Consider the following 14,427-nt stretch of genomic DNA (forward strand, 5'->3'; position numbering starts at 1 on the left):
CCTATATATTTCTGAATATGGGCTGAATTATGTCTATTTTGGTTTGTATTCCCACAATCTTTTTAAAATAACACCATCATTACATTCTTCACATAGTCAAAGTTCTGTCCCTTATTACCACTAGAGGAACATTTCTTAAGATACACTTTCTCTTAATTTCTCTCTTTCTGACAGCACCATTCCCATTTCAGTGTAGGAGCAGACAAAAGAGATTGCACCACACTGAAATCAGGATGACATTGCACCTTAGGCAAAATATGAATCATGTTACATCCTTTGTACTTCCTAGAATGAAGCCATGTGACTCAGCCCAAAAACGTTTTGAAACTGGCTTCTGTTCCTACAACTTGCAATCGACTCAGAATGTGTGTGTGTGTCCACACACTCAATCAATAAAGTTCATTTGCTTGCTGCCAGCCACAGAAATTATGGCATAAACATATTTCATACTTCCCTATAGTTTAGGTTCTTTATCCCATTTATTTCTCTGCACTACAAACCCTCTTCTTTGAATATGAATTATTTGCCCTCTTCAGCCTTGAACTCTTCTCTTTGATTTCAATGCTGTGAGCTCTTGTTTATCATATGTACAGGAAAGTAGCCCTCATCATTTGCGTAAGTTTGTCAAAAGGCAAGAGCAATCCACCCCGCTCTGCTTTGTCTGGGGATGGGATGGACAGGATGGAGATGTCCCTCCAGCAGCCCTGCTGGCCTCCTGCTGGTCACCACCTGCAGAGTGATACCAGCATCACTCTGCTAGCAAGGAGCTTCCACTTCTGCCTGCCAAACATGCAGGCAAACAGGATCCTTGCTAGCAACAGCCACCAGAACACCCTCAAATGGGACTGTCCGGGGGCAGGGCTGGGTCAATCTGTGATCTGCCAGATGCCAACCTGGCCCTACTGTAGTGATGTGGTGGCATCAGGTCTCATCTTGGCCCTAATACTGTGCCACTTCCAGGCTGTCAGAGCAATCTGCCTGCCAATCACCTACTGCTCCAGCCACCATGTGTAACAGGAAAGTTTAGGGAGGGGGGAGTTTGGACTCATCACCAATACCCTGAAAACTAAACAGTTAATTAATCAACTGATTGTGCATAAGAATATAAGGCTTCATACATGCTACACCTTTAAAGCACATTTGAAGTACATTTTCCTCCTCAAAGAATTCTGGGCGATGGAGTTTACATCCCACAGAGTTACAATTCCCAGCACCCTTGACAATCCACAGTGCCCAGAATTCTTAGAGGGAAACAATGTGCTTCCAATTTGCTTTAAAGGTACAGGCAGCCCCTTGCCTACACGCATTCAATATGTGTGTAATCGTGTATGCGCACATCGTGCCAAACCCAGAAGTGACCCAGAAATGTAAAAAAGACATCACTGAAACACCATTAAACGGGCAGAACAGAGGTGGGGGGGGAGGCTTTTTCAATGGGTTTCAATTATACAGTACTTTATTTCACCGACACACGTGGTGCCTCGGGACGTAAATGGAGAGCTGCCTGTATAGTGTATACCAGGGGTCGGCAAGGTTTACCTCGCCTGGGCCGGTTCATTCCAGCCCCTCCATGGGCCGGATTGGCCGTGCCCGCAATTTTTTGGCATCTGTCCAGACGCAATTTCCAGTGCCGTGGAAGCAAGTCCCCATGCCGTGCTAGGACTCACTGAGCGAGCGGCTTGGTTCGGGGGCGGCTCATGGCCCATGGGCCTTAGATTGCTGACCCCTGGTATATACACACTCTAAAATGAGCCCTGCTGTATAAAACCAAAGGCCTTCCTTGTCCAAAATTATGTTCCTATGGTGGCCAACTAGAGGTCTATGGGAACCACACAAGCAGGGCATCAGTGCAAGAGCCCATGAACTCCAGCAACTGGTCTCAGGGGGAAGGTATCTCCAACACTGGAGACACTACACAATCATCATGATTCGTAGCTACTGAAAATTTTGTACATTTTGTCTAAACCCATTTTAAAGATGCCCAAGTTGTAGAGTCTGAGCAATAGCTGAAATTAGTTGTGTGGAATAATGAATAGGCTATACACCATACACAGTATGGATGCTTAACCACTCTAACAAAATTTAAACATAAATGCTATATGGCATATAACCACATACTCAAGACCACAAGTACCATTAATATGGCATGAGAGAAACTGCACAGCAGATGACACTGTGGAACAAATGCATCCTGTTTAAAACCTAATCTACTAGAACATTCCATAATCAATTAAACATTATCAATGAAAGAAAGCTGCTACTGAACAGATCGTACTGGGTCTTCTAGTCCTCTGGCAACCAAAACCAACCATGGAAAATGAGTGCAAGTGATACATATTGCTGGAAAATATTCATGAAATGTGGCCATGTTTTTGTCTTAAGATTGGGGGGGGGGAGATTGAAATCTTAGCACATTGTCTATATGAAAACATAACAATGTGAATGTCATTACTTCTTTGCAGTCCTTAATATTTAATTATTGTACAGACCAACTACATTTGAAATCAATTGATTCTCTTGTGAGGGTTCCACATTACAGTTAACATTACTGATTTTCTAATCTAATCTAATCTAATTTGCTTTTTTCAATTCTTCCTCATCTCATTTTCATTATTGCATTTTCAATTTAATTCTATGGGCTGGATCCACATGTACTTAAGAATAGACCCATTGGAATCAATGGGACGTATTATTATAGGTTTACTCTAAAGTATGCCTATGTCTGAATCCAGCCACATATTTGTTTATCCATACTGTTTTTGATAAAGCTTTTTTTTTTTTGAAAAAGCGGAATGCTATGAAAAACTCATGCATATAGGTCAAGATTCAGCCAATAGGCATGTTCACACAGCAGAGAATCACACACAGCCAAAGACTGACGTCTGGTTTCCTTTGTAGTCATTGCTAGTACTAAATAGAGACAAGCAGTTTTGCAGTAGCAGTCCAAAGTACCTCAGGTTCACTCCCTTGTTCACAAATGTACAGTGGTACCTCTACTGACGAATTTAATGCGTTCCGAACGCACATTCGTAAGTCGAAAAAAATTATAAGTCAAATCCCATAGGAATACATTGGGAGAAAAAAATCGTAAGTCGAAGCAACCCAATCTAAAAATTCGTAAGTAGAAAAAATCTAAACCGCATCCAAGATGGCGGACGGAACTCCGTTTATAAGTAGAAACATTCGTAAGTAGAGGTACCACTGTATTCTTTGGAATCTAGTCAAACTACATTGGAACGCTAATGGCCAAACATAAGGTAAGGGGTATTTTAAATCTGAGCATCAGAAAGAAGAGCTGTTTATCAGCCAACTAGGTCTGCACAACATCTTGATAAACATATACAAAAACACAGGGATACTTTCCTTCTTTCACTTGACTGATATAACCTTAGAAAAACGTATTTTTACATATAAAAGAATTATTGTCCTACTTTCAGTCAGTTTACAGCCCAAAAAACTTCATTAAGAGCATCATATTTAGGGCAGTTCATTTATTTATTTGCATTAAAGATTTCTGTGCTCCCTTTTTAATCAAATTGTCCTCCACTTGCATTTAAATAAATAAATGTTAATTCATTTATTTCCCTTTTATTAAAAAAAAACTACATGCCTTACACTTAAATGGAGCTCCTGTTGAGAATATATTTTCCAAAATATGCCTCAGAAAACACAGGATGCAGGGGAGTGGCCAGCTGGAGGACCCGGGGAAGAGAAGGCAATTTTCTCAGATGCCTACTTCTGCCTGCCATCCCCTATTCCTCCCCAAAATCTATGCCACTGCTTAAGAGATTGGGATACCCTCTGGAACAATGTAGAGGTGGAGGCTGCAGGGGAAAGGGGCAAAAATACCCCCCTTGTCAAGATCTAACCCATTACGGATGGCTTATTAGGTTGAGAATAGGGCAGAAGTGCCCCTACATTGGCAAAGACAAGATCTGAAATATTTTCCCCACAGTGCTAATAGTAATCTCTACAAATTAGATAGTTTATTTATAAATGCTTCTATTCTATTAGGAAAAATGAGAAAAAGCACTGTTCCTCTAATCCCAAACAACACAACTAACAATAGGTTTTGTTAATTATTTTGTGTATGTATCAGCCACATATGTTTATTTCCCTGCTGCTCACTAGCAAAGACCTAACTGTAGTACACAGCAACTGTAATTATGTAACATTCAACAAAACTAGAAATGGCTATTGAACTGTTTCACCAAAGCATACCGATGAGGGATTATGCAAGTGCAACAGTTGTGAATGAAACTTCTGTTCTGAGGTTAAAATAATTGGGGGGAGGGGAGAAGAACACATTGCATTTGCAACAATAAACTATTTATGTGCAAGAAACACAAGATTTGGCTTACAGAGCCAAGACAAGACAGCTTGTGAAGATATTAATGACTTGGCCTGCATCCTACATGTTTACTGATTCACAGCTTGTTTAACTTCTTGTATATTCTCAACCATTCATTCCCAATAGCCTAGTGTATCTCATGTGATATAAAGTATTTTAATTCACATGAATGAATTTATTCCTCCATACAAATGAATTTATTCCTCCAATTCTCAGCCAGCTTTTTTTTTTTTAAAAAAAACATACTTTCTGAAACTTAGGGAAAAGGTTCACATATTTAATTGATCAAACTTAACACACCTGATAAATTCATGCCAAATTATGCCAAAATCAACAATTATATTTTGAAACAGAGCATGTAAGCTCTCTAATGAAGGCACCTAATTCCATAACAGAACCAAATAAATAAATTGGACAACTATATACATACATATTTGGTTCAATCAAAATGCTTCCATTTGGAAGAAACAGCATGTTAAGCTATCATAATAAAAACATTAATGAACTACCTCAGAGAAATATACCCAGTGACATTGCTGAAAATAAATCAATGAACCATAAGCAAGACCTCACTTATTTATGGGACTGCAGAAAATTAATGGCCTGGAAAACACCAAAAGGAAAAATGTTGTCTGACATTAACTTTATTTTCAGTTTATACTAGTAATAAACAGCATTAAGTGCCTGTGAAACAGTTTATTGCTTTGCATCGGCAAAAGAAATAGTATAATTATTGTTTAATGGTACTAAAATTCTTAACAGGAAAGTTATTATTAAGTGCTACCTTTTTAACTTGGAAACAGTGGTCCAATTTGACTGAACACAGGAGATCAGAATTCTAACCTTCTGAATTTAGGATTAATAACCCAAACAAAGAAAGAAAACCAATGAATGTGTTTCCTTAACACTAAACAATGAAAAAGCCAAATGATTTCAACACAAGCTTTATGCATGTGCTGCATATTATCCAAGGTAAAGAGACTCTATTTTAAGCAGAAGTTATACGAAAGATATAATAATAATAATAATAATAATAATAATAATAATAATAATAATAATAGGAACCCCTTTCCCCATTTAAGAGCTATTCGTTTCATTACCAATATAGAAGACTTATTTAATTGCATTTTTCCATACAAACTTGTTTACCAGCCAAGAAGTAAGCAGCTTCATTTTGAACAGTATACAAACTTGCATGCAAAAACTATGAGCCTTATTTATTATAAGAGTACTCACCCATAGGCTCCGTTACTAATCAGCTTAATTGTCTCAAAATCACTTTCACGAGGCTTCCTTTTAAGTTTAAGGGATGCACTGGAACTCTTTAAAAGAAATAAAGAAAAGAAATCCAGTTACACTAGGCATAAAAAGTTGCAATGCACAGTGGTATACGAAGTATATACCACAGTATATACCATGGACTGTAAGAAGATCAAACTGATCCATTCTTAAGGAAATCAGTCCTGAGTGCTCACTGGAAGGACAGATCCTGAAGCTGAGGCTCCAATACTTTGGCCACCTGGTGAGAAGAGAAGACTCCCTGGAAAAGACCCTGATGTTGGGAAATATTGAGGGCACAAGGAGAAGGGGACAACAGAGGACGAGATGGTTGGACAGTGTTCTCGAAGCTACCAACATGAGTCTGACCAAACTGTGAGAGGCAGTGGAAGACAGGAGTGCCTGGCGTGCTATGGTCCACGGGGTCACGAAGAGTCGGACACAACTAAACAACAACAACAAAGTGGGTCTACTTAGAACCAGTGTTAGAAACTGAGATATGAAAGCTAGGAGCTAAATGGCGCCTTAAACCTAGGTTATGGGCACAACAATGGAATGTCTAGGTCAGGCATCCCCAAACTGCGGCCCCCCAGATGTTTTGGCCTACAACTCCCATGATCCCTAGCTAACAGGACCAGCGGTCGGAGAAGATGGGAATTGTAGTCCAAAACATCTGGAGGGCTGAAGTTTGGGGATGCCTGGTCTAGGTGCTAAGTCCTAGAAGTGCTCTCTTACTGGACAAATTGCTTGATTAATGAATAGAATGGCAATGCAGATAACCATTCTATTTCACAAAATGCACAAATAACGTATTTTTATTTTTTACATTACTATAAAACAAAAATAACAAGAGTGGTCTTTGATCACAACCCAATACATAAATAAGAGAATAAAGAAAGTAACCCTCCAAACTAATTTCTCATATAATTGCTACATTTATATTGATTACTAATAACAAATAGGATGTATGCTGCACACTTTTATAAGTAATGTAATGAAACAATACAGCCAACCATTTGTTTTGAACTCATTATAAGAAAACATAGGCCAATGTAGCAAAAGACTTACACTAACTGATTCATCAGTTTCTGGAGTTGCTGCAGTTCCACTGTCATAGTTTGCTAGCTGGGCTATTTCTACAATATAAAAACAAAGTACACTATATTTTAAGAATACAGTTTGAATATTTATTAAAATAAAAAAATAAAAAAATAAAAGACAGAGGGTGCAATGTTTTAACTGATACAGGGAAATAAAATTAACTTAAGGCATAACACTTTGAAGTTCAACTACATCTTCATTTAAACTGGTGTAAGAACTAATAATACAAAGTTACGCTTATGAAAGTAATAGTTTAAAAATGTATTTGTAGTGCCACCTCCCTGATAAAATTTTAAGGTGGTTGGAAAAGAGGAAACAGCAAAAATCTCCACCTTGCCCCCTTTGTCCAGCACTTGTGTACCTCCACTGAGCGCATATCAGGATCCAATTCATAGTATATAAATGTCAATATTAGGGATCCAGGTGGCTTGGTGGGTTAAACCACAGAGTCTAGGGCTTGCTGATCAGAAGGTCGGCAGTTCGAATCCCTGCAACGGGGTGAGCTCCCGTTGCTCGGTCCCAGCTCCTGCCCACCTAGCAGTTCGAAAGCACATCAAAAGTGCAAGTAGATAAATAGGGACCGCTCTGGCGGGAAGGTAAACGGTGTTTCCGTGTGCTGCTCTGATTCGCCAGAAGCAGCTTTGTCATGCTGGCCACATGACCCGGAAGCTGTCTGTGGACAAACGCCGGCTCCCTCGGCCTATAGAGCAAGATGAGCGCCGCAACCCCAGAGTCGGACACGACTGGACCTGATGGTCAGGGGCCCCTTTACCTTTTAAATGTCAATATTGGGCTGTTGGCCTGATCCAGCAGGCTCTTCTTATGTTCTTAAAGAGCCTGCTGGATCAGGCCAACAGTCCATCTAGTTCAGCATCCTGTTCTCACAGTGACTGAACAGTTGCCTGTGGGAAACCAACAAGCACAAAAACACTCTCCCCTCCTGTGGTTTTCAGCTGCCTCCAACAGTGGAGGCAAAGTATAGCCATCGTCACATCAGCTTAAAAAAATAAAACACAAAGGAAACCATCCCATAACAGCAAACACCAATTCATAAACCACACACACACGGACAGACGGACGGAAGAAATCATTAATACAATCCAAGTCAAGAATGCATGTTGGTGTTTCTTTTAAATCAAAGCCAACATGTTTTCTCATTTAAGTTAAGAAAAAAAATTGTATTAGCTTTACTAGTAAGTTAGAAAATATGGGATTTTATCATGGTACCGCTGAGAGTGAGTTTTCCCATCTGCTTTTTTGGCTTGGCAAGACCTAAGCCATTAATGTATTTTGACAACCTTCTCAATCCAAAAATTATATTCATAAATAATAAAATTAAAATGGTTCCGTTTTAAACATTACTTTTGCAAAATAACCATTATCTGAGAAACACACATTATTTGTAAACAGTAGGTAGTAATGGAATGAAACCACGAGTCAGCTTTTGAAGCAGGAAGTTAAGGAACCATTTTGCAATGCCTGAAGACATTTTTTTAAAACTCATCTAAATACCATTAAACATCTGCTTTTTTATTCCATTGATTTAAACCATTTCTAAAGACTCATGATTCAAAAAGGTAAAGATGGTAATTTAAAAGCTATGGGGAAACATTTCTCCCCAGGGAACATTTCTGAAATACAACAACCAGGCTCCAATAAATGATGAATCTGTTGTGCTATTGCTTTCAGTACAGTATAGGTTATCTGGCATTATCTTGAAGTACTCCATGCATCATTTCACTTGAAGAAAAGATACTTTAGAAACTATAACAAAAAGGAGGAAAAACATAAAGGCTGAAATTCTAAGCACAATTACCGGAAAACAAATTTCTTTGTCATATTAAGAGGCTCACCCGCTTACAACTGAAAATATATCCTTGTTATAAACTTGTTTTTATAAACTTAGTCAACTAGAGCTGACCTGATACTAACAATGAAGGTAAAAGGTACAGGTAAAGGACCCCTGGATGGTTAACTCCAGTCAAAGGCGACTATGGGGTATGGTGTTCATCTTGCTTTCAGGCCGAGGGAGCCAGCGTTTGTCCAAAGACAGCTTTCTGGGTCATGTGGCCAGCATGACTAAACCGCTTCTGGCGCAATGGGACACTGTGACAGAAACCAGAGCGCACAGAAATGCTGTTTACCTTCCCGCCACAGCGGTACTTATTTATCTACTTGCGCTGGCATGCTTTCGAACTGCTAGGTTGGCAGGAGCTGGGATGGAGCAACGGGAGTCTCCCCTATAGTTTCATAAACATGTTTAGAAGTATGCAACAGAAAGCATCACTGCATGCTAACGTTGTTGTAATATGCATAATTACAGTACAATCCTATTCAAAGTCCAATTTTGTTTATATGTTTTTAACATTAAAAAGGCAAGTGGGCTTAAATCACTGTTTGATTAGCTTGAAGTAATGAAACCTTGCAATAAATTAACTATATGGATAATTATTTAAGAATTTGTATGCAAACAGGTACTGCATGTTATTGCAGGGAAGTCAAGCTGTCCTCATCCTTCAGTAATACTAAAGTAATACTAATAAGTGGTGTATTTCCATGTTCTATCCCCACACGCCAACCAGAGGATTGCTTTAAACCAGGGCAATTTGCTATACTGATTTAAATAGGCAAGAAGACTAACCTAACTGGAGGTTAATACATTTCCTAGAGAGGAATGCATGCCATATTTAACATTTTGTTATAAAACTAAGCAGTCAATAGCAACCTAGGACCATAATCTAAAAGCTTTGGCCATGTAGTCTATATGTCTTTTGTTCTGAAGAATTGTATCTGCTTAGAGACAGATTTCTGTGTGACTCATTCTATATAAATAAAAGGATAGAGAGTGTGATCACTTACTTAAATGTAAGGCTGACATTCTATGCGCACTTACTTAATACCTCTGGACTGCCTTGAAATTTTCTTTTAAATCAGATTAACATAAAAAAAAACAATCTCAAAAGCGTAGCTTTTATCTATGCTGCTACCCTCTTAACCAGGGGTCCCCAAACTACGGCCCCCGGGCCGGATGCGGCCCAATCGGCCTTCCAATCCGGCCCGCGATGACCCCCGCCGCCCGCTGCCGCCGCCCGCTCTCACGGCGTGTGGCGCAGCGACGATCTAAAAAATCGGCAAAAAATCGCCGAAAATCCTTTGTGCGCATGCGTATGGGCCTCTCCCGACCCGGAAGAGGTCATTTCTGGTGCACTTCCGGGTCGGGGGAGGCCCATACGCATGCGCACAAGCGATTTTCAGCGATTTTTTCCCCGCCCGTGTGCGTGTGCGCATGCGCACGGGCGCGCACTCCCCCGCCCTCCGGCCCGCCGCGTGGTCGGCGCGGCGGGCACCGGCCCGCCGCACGGTAAGTCTGGGGACCCCTGCTCTTAACTATTGAGATTTGCCCAACGACTTCTTTCTGGTTCTCTGAGTGAATCATATTACTGTAAAATTATCCAGACTATCCAATAATGTTTTGATATGCTCTAACATAACTTATATTCACACCATCCTTCGTTTATCCTGGCCTGTGACTTGACCTCACCTGCAGCTGTCCCTGCTTTTCTCAAAACCACTAAACGTCGCACCACAAATTTCCACCATGAATACATTTAATGAGGGGAGGCATTGAGAAGCTCAGTTGTATCTTCCTTTATCAGCAATGCACCTCCTGAGATGAAAAAATGAACCGGCTTTATTCTTTATCTTCCTTTTTCTTCCTAACAACTTGCTATTTTCTAACACTTGATAGATAAAATATTATATATTTTATTCCATGCTGATTGTAGATCATTATAAAGATTGAAGTAAACTAGATAAAGAAAGTAGAACCAGCTAACATAATAAACTTGATATAAGAGCTGTTTATTATTAGTCCATGGCATTCTCATACCTTCCAAAGGATCCTTATTCAATCCCAGCTGACTGATAATATATCTAGGAATGTCAGTTTTAATGCCTTGTCCCTCTTTTGCGTGTCCTTCAGCAGCTTCAAGAAGATAGTAAAATTCCTCAGGATCAAATTCCTAAAAAGAAAAGAAAAATCACTGCAGAGATCTTCTGTGTTTACTTTGATTGCAATTATAAGCCATTCCACAATGGTTGTGGCAGTGGTGGTGTTTGCAGCATGTGGGGATGCTAGGCATCAAAATTGTTTTCATAAGAACAACATCTTAATGCCTTGCAACCAAATTAAGTAAACACAGACTTTTTAGAGAATGTGCGAATTCCTCTTATTTCAGTTTTATTCTAGCAGATTTCACATTATTTCCCTTTTGCAATTCAAATGTTTCCGTTCATATATATTTGTGTACCATGCACAGCGAGTTCTATTGTTTGGGGCAATGACTAAATATAGACTGATTGAAGGCAGCTTTATTGATTACAGCTTGCCAGAATCTTGCAACAATCCAAACGCTGAGCAACCTGCTTGTTGGCTGAAGTTGCTGCCCCCGTCACCATCCTGAGCATAAATCTTCAGGGAGTTTTCTGACTCCTAAGCCTACCATGGCCCCTTCTGAGGGTTCTGTGAGCAACCTGGGTATGTTGTAGCCAAAAGCAGCTCTCCAACCTGGGGCCATCGTGTGACTCCCGCAAGACTTCTTATGGTGATTCTCCTCAGTGCACTATTGATCCTACCTCTCCTCAATGCTCACAACAAACATGGTGACAAGTTAAAGTTCTATTAACACCTATGACTGATTACTGATATGGGGAAGGCAAAAACCTTTCAGTACCAAAGCCAGCTGTAGACACACACACACTCTCTCTCTCCCACAAACCCCCAGCTAATCATTTTGTGATGTCACTGATCTATTGAAGGTGATTTATTGTTCCCCATTTTTATCAGTCTGTTTCATCAAAACTACCTCTCCCTCTTTCAAAACAGAAGACAGTCCTAAAATGGAAGCGTATACAAGACTCCTTAAAGGGATATCTGTGACAGCAGTTGAGGCTGATGTGCACTGGATAAGAGCCACCTAATGGCTGATGCAAAATTTCTTTGCTCCTTATACACCTCCATCATGCTCCTACTTTCCTGCCTTTTTCTAAAACATTGTAACCTTTCCTCATATGATTTAAGTCTCTTCCAGTTACTGTATACTGAACCGCTTTTTTGTTTTGTTTATTTGTATTTGTACTTCCATTATTCTTATTACATTGCTTTGTTTGAATTACTTCAATAAAAATTGAACAACAACAACAACAATAATTATTAGAGGCCATAATGGTTATGCAACACCTTTTTTCTGCTGCCCCCACCCCACAGAAATGGATGTGGCAGGGAAATCTCTAGGCCCCATTTCATCCCCAATTACATTGTGAGGAAAATACCTGTGCTTAACACTTGGAACAAATCTGATTTTATATAGTATTTGTTTGGGACATTTAGCAGACATCCATTAAATTAATCTGATTTAAATGGACCCATTCCAAACCAGACCACTGGAGAATTCACCTATCGCTCCTAATAAGCTTTCCTCACCACGACCATCATCCCAAACACCTTTAAATACATGAAGTGATAAGCCACTTGGAGCTTAATGAAATATGAGGCTGGCTGCAATCTTTTTCCATGTTAAGCAACTGATTTCACAGAGACCTGCAGTGTGTCTCCCAAACAGTCATATAATCATTAATCGAAAATATAAGAGCATGGACTTCTGGCATACAGGTAATAATACACAGAAACCTATGCTTGTGAAGAAATAAAACCTCAACTTTGAAAATGTCAAAAGATAAACAAAGGGCGTAAAAACACTACACACCTACCAGCCAAAACACTATCTTTCAATAAACCAATAGAGTAGATAAAGCAGAACATATGCATTCAATCCACAGACCACATGGTTTAAACATTTGCATTCTATTTTCCTAGCTTTCACTCGCTTGCTCCCAGAGATCAAGAAAGGCAAATAAAAAACAATTTCACCACTATTGAATGCTTACACAGCATCCCAACCTAATATTGCAATACGTTTGGGGGGGGGGCATACTAAAAATGTACTAAAAGCAACAATAGTCAATGAAAAGCACTCATTCATAGGAACCCTTCCACTGACCTTCAATGGCAACCCAACTGATTAAAATAAGCATAATCTTACCAAACATTCCAGTAAGCGAGCAGGACGTGCTATGACAATAAGAATCTTTCGGACGAGCTGCTTAATAAATGCCAGTTCTCCACTTTCTGATCGTTCTTGGGCCTGATAAAGAAAAAGAGACTTGCTGTTATATATGGGCATAGAGAAAGAATTAATATGACAAACCAAACATAAATACAATGAAATGAACTACCGGTATATAGTCTTCCAACACAATCATTTCTACAGTCACATGGGTTACCATCTCAACATAGCCACCATGTTGACACAGGTAATACCAATACCTCTGTTGTTAAATGCACAACCTGTGTCTGTGTGTATCCATCCATCTCCTATGGAAGGATGTCTGTGTGTATCCATCCATCTCCTATGGAAGGGGAAGCATCTTAGTGCACGTGCAAAAGAAAGCTTAGTAAAATAGTCATGCTGTAGAAGGAAACCCATAGTTGGTACACATATTTGGCAGATTAGTTTTAAGAGGGCTTGTATGGAAATGGTTTTGTGAAGAGTTCTTCTTTAATTTTGTTTGGAATGTTATCATAAGTTGCTCTGGATTTACTGGAAAAACAAGGATAACATTTATAGGTAAGTCATATAGCTAAATCAACGCTAACTGCAAGCACTGGTAGCTCAGCTAACTCCAAACCATATTAATGCAGGCACCAGTGCACCTTACCACCCCAAACAATGAACTGTAATGTCAAGGTTGACAGTACAAACTAGTTAGTTCTTACATTTGAATTTTGCCTTTGCTATGTGCATCTCAGGGTGAACATCTGTCCAACTGTATACATGTGGTAGAAATATGAACTCAGTTCAGCAAGAACCACTGCCGGAATAGCATAGGTGCTGAATTCAAGATTATTATTTTTTAAAAAACAACAATATAGTATGTTTATGTGCTCACAGATTATGTTTAGCAAAGCAATCTATGCATGGAATTTTGCTTCTGCACATGGATTGGCACTGTTGGATGAGAGCAAATTTCCTTAGATTTCAGCTGTGCAATCATCTGCCTTAGGAGTAAACATTTTACCTCTATCTGTGGAAGCAGCAGCAAATAAAATGTACATGGGGGAAATAGCAGGTGAGTAATCTAAGCAGAATTACTGGGATGGCAAATTCAGTAGATGATCAGAAAAGACTGGAAAGTATAATGTGAAAGAATGGGAACAAAAAGAGCACTTTTCTGAAGAAAGAAAAAGCTTGGGAAAGAAATTGCAAGAGGTTTTGTACTGCATTCCAAATTTCTTTCAAACTTTTTTTGTCTAGTAACAAAGAATAGACTTTCAGAGACCTAATGAATGCAAAGAAGCCATATGTTGCTTCTCGTTTCTGAAGGATATTGACGCTCCTTTGTTCATATTGCAAAAAAGGCACTTCTTTGTCTGAATAATAGAAGCAGCAGGATAAAGTTCAAATTACATTCACAACTTATTCTCCTGTGTACTGGTAGATATCTACGAGTGTGAATCTGAATCAATCCAAGTTAGATGGTTGATTGCATTACTACGGTAGAGACTTACTTTTCAAAATATTTTTTTACTTGTGAGTTAAAATCCCATACATCATTAACTCTTAATTAAAACAATATGA

The 14,427-nt window shown here is 39.3% G+C and overlaps 1 protein-coding gene across 12 annotated transcripts in view; it reads right to left on the reverse strand.

The window, feature by feature from the left end:
- Positions 1–14,427, reverse strand: part of MAST4 (microtubule associated serine/threonine kinase family member 4) — a 216,539-nt gene that overhangs the window by 33,088 nt on the left and 169,024 nt on the right. For all 12 annotated transcript variants that reach the window (XM_035099909.2, XM_060280257.1, XM_035099907.2 and 9 more), the window contains 4 exons: positions 12,832–12,933; positions 10,620–10,752; positions 6,698–6,765; positions 5,588–5,673 (listed from right to left, as the gene is read on the reverse strand). In XM_035099909.2, coding sequence (XP_034955800.2) covers positions 5,588–5,673; positions 6,698–6,765; positions 10,620–10,752; positions 12,832–12,933 — 389 coding nt within the window. The remainder of the gene's footprint in view (positions 1–5,587; positions 5,674–6,697; positions 6,766–10,619; positions 10,753–12,831; positions 12,934–14,427) is intronic.

This window comes from Zootoca vivipara, chromosome 11, assembly GCF_963506605.1.
Source record: "Zootoca vivipara chromosome 11, rZooViv1.1, whole genome shotgun sequence".
NCBI classification, from domain to species: Eukaryota; Metazoa; Chordata; class Lepidosauria; order Squamata; family Lacertidae; genus Zootoca; species Zootoca vivipara.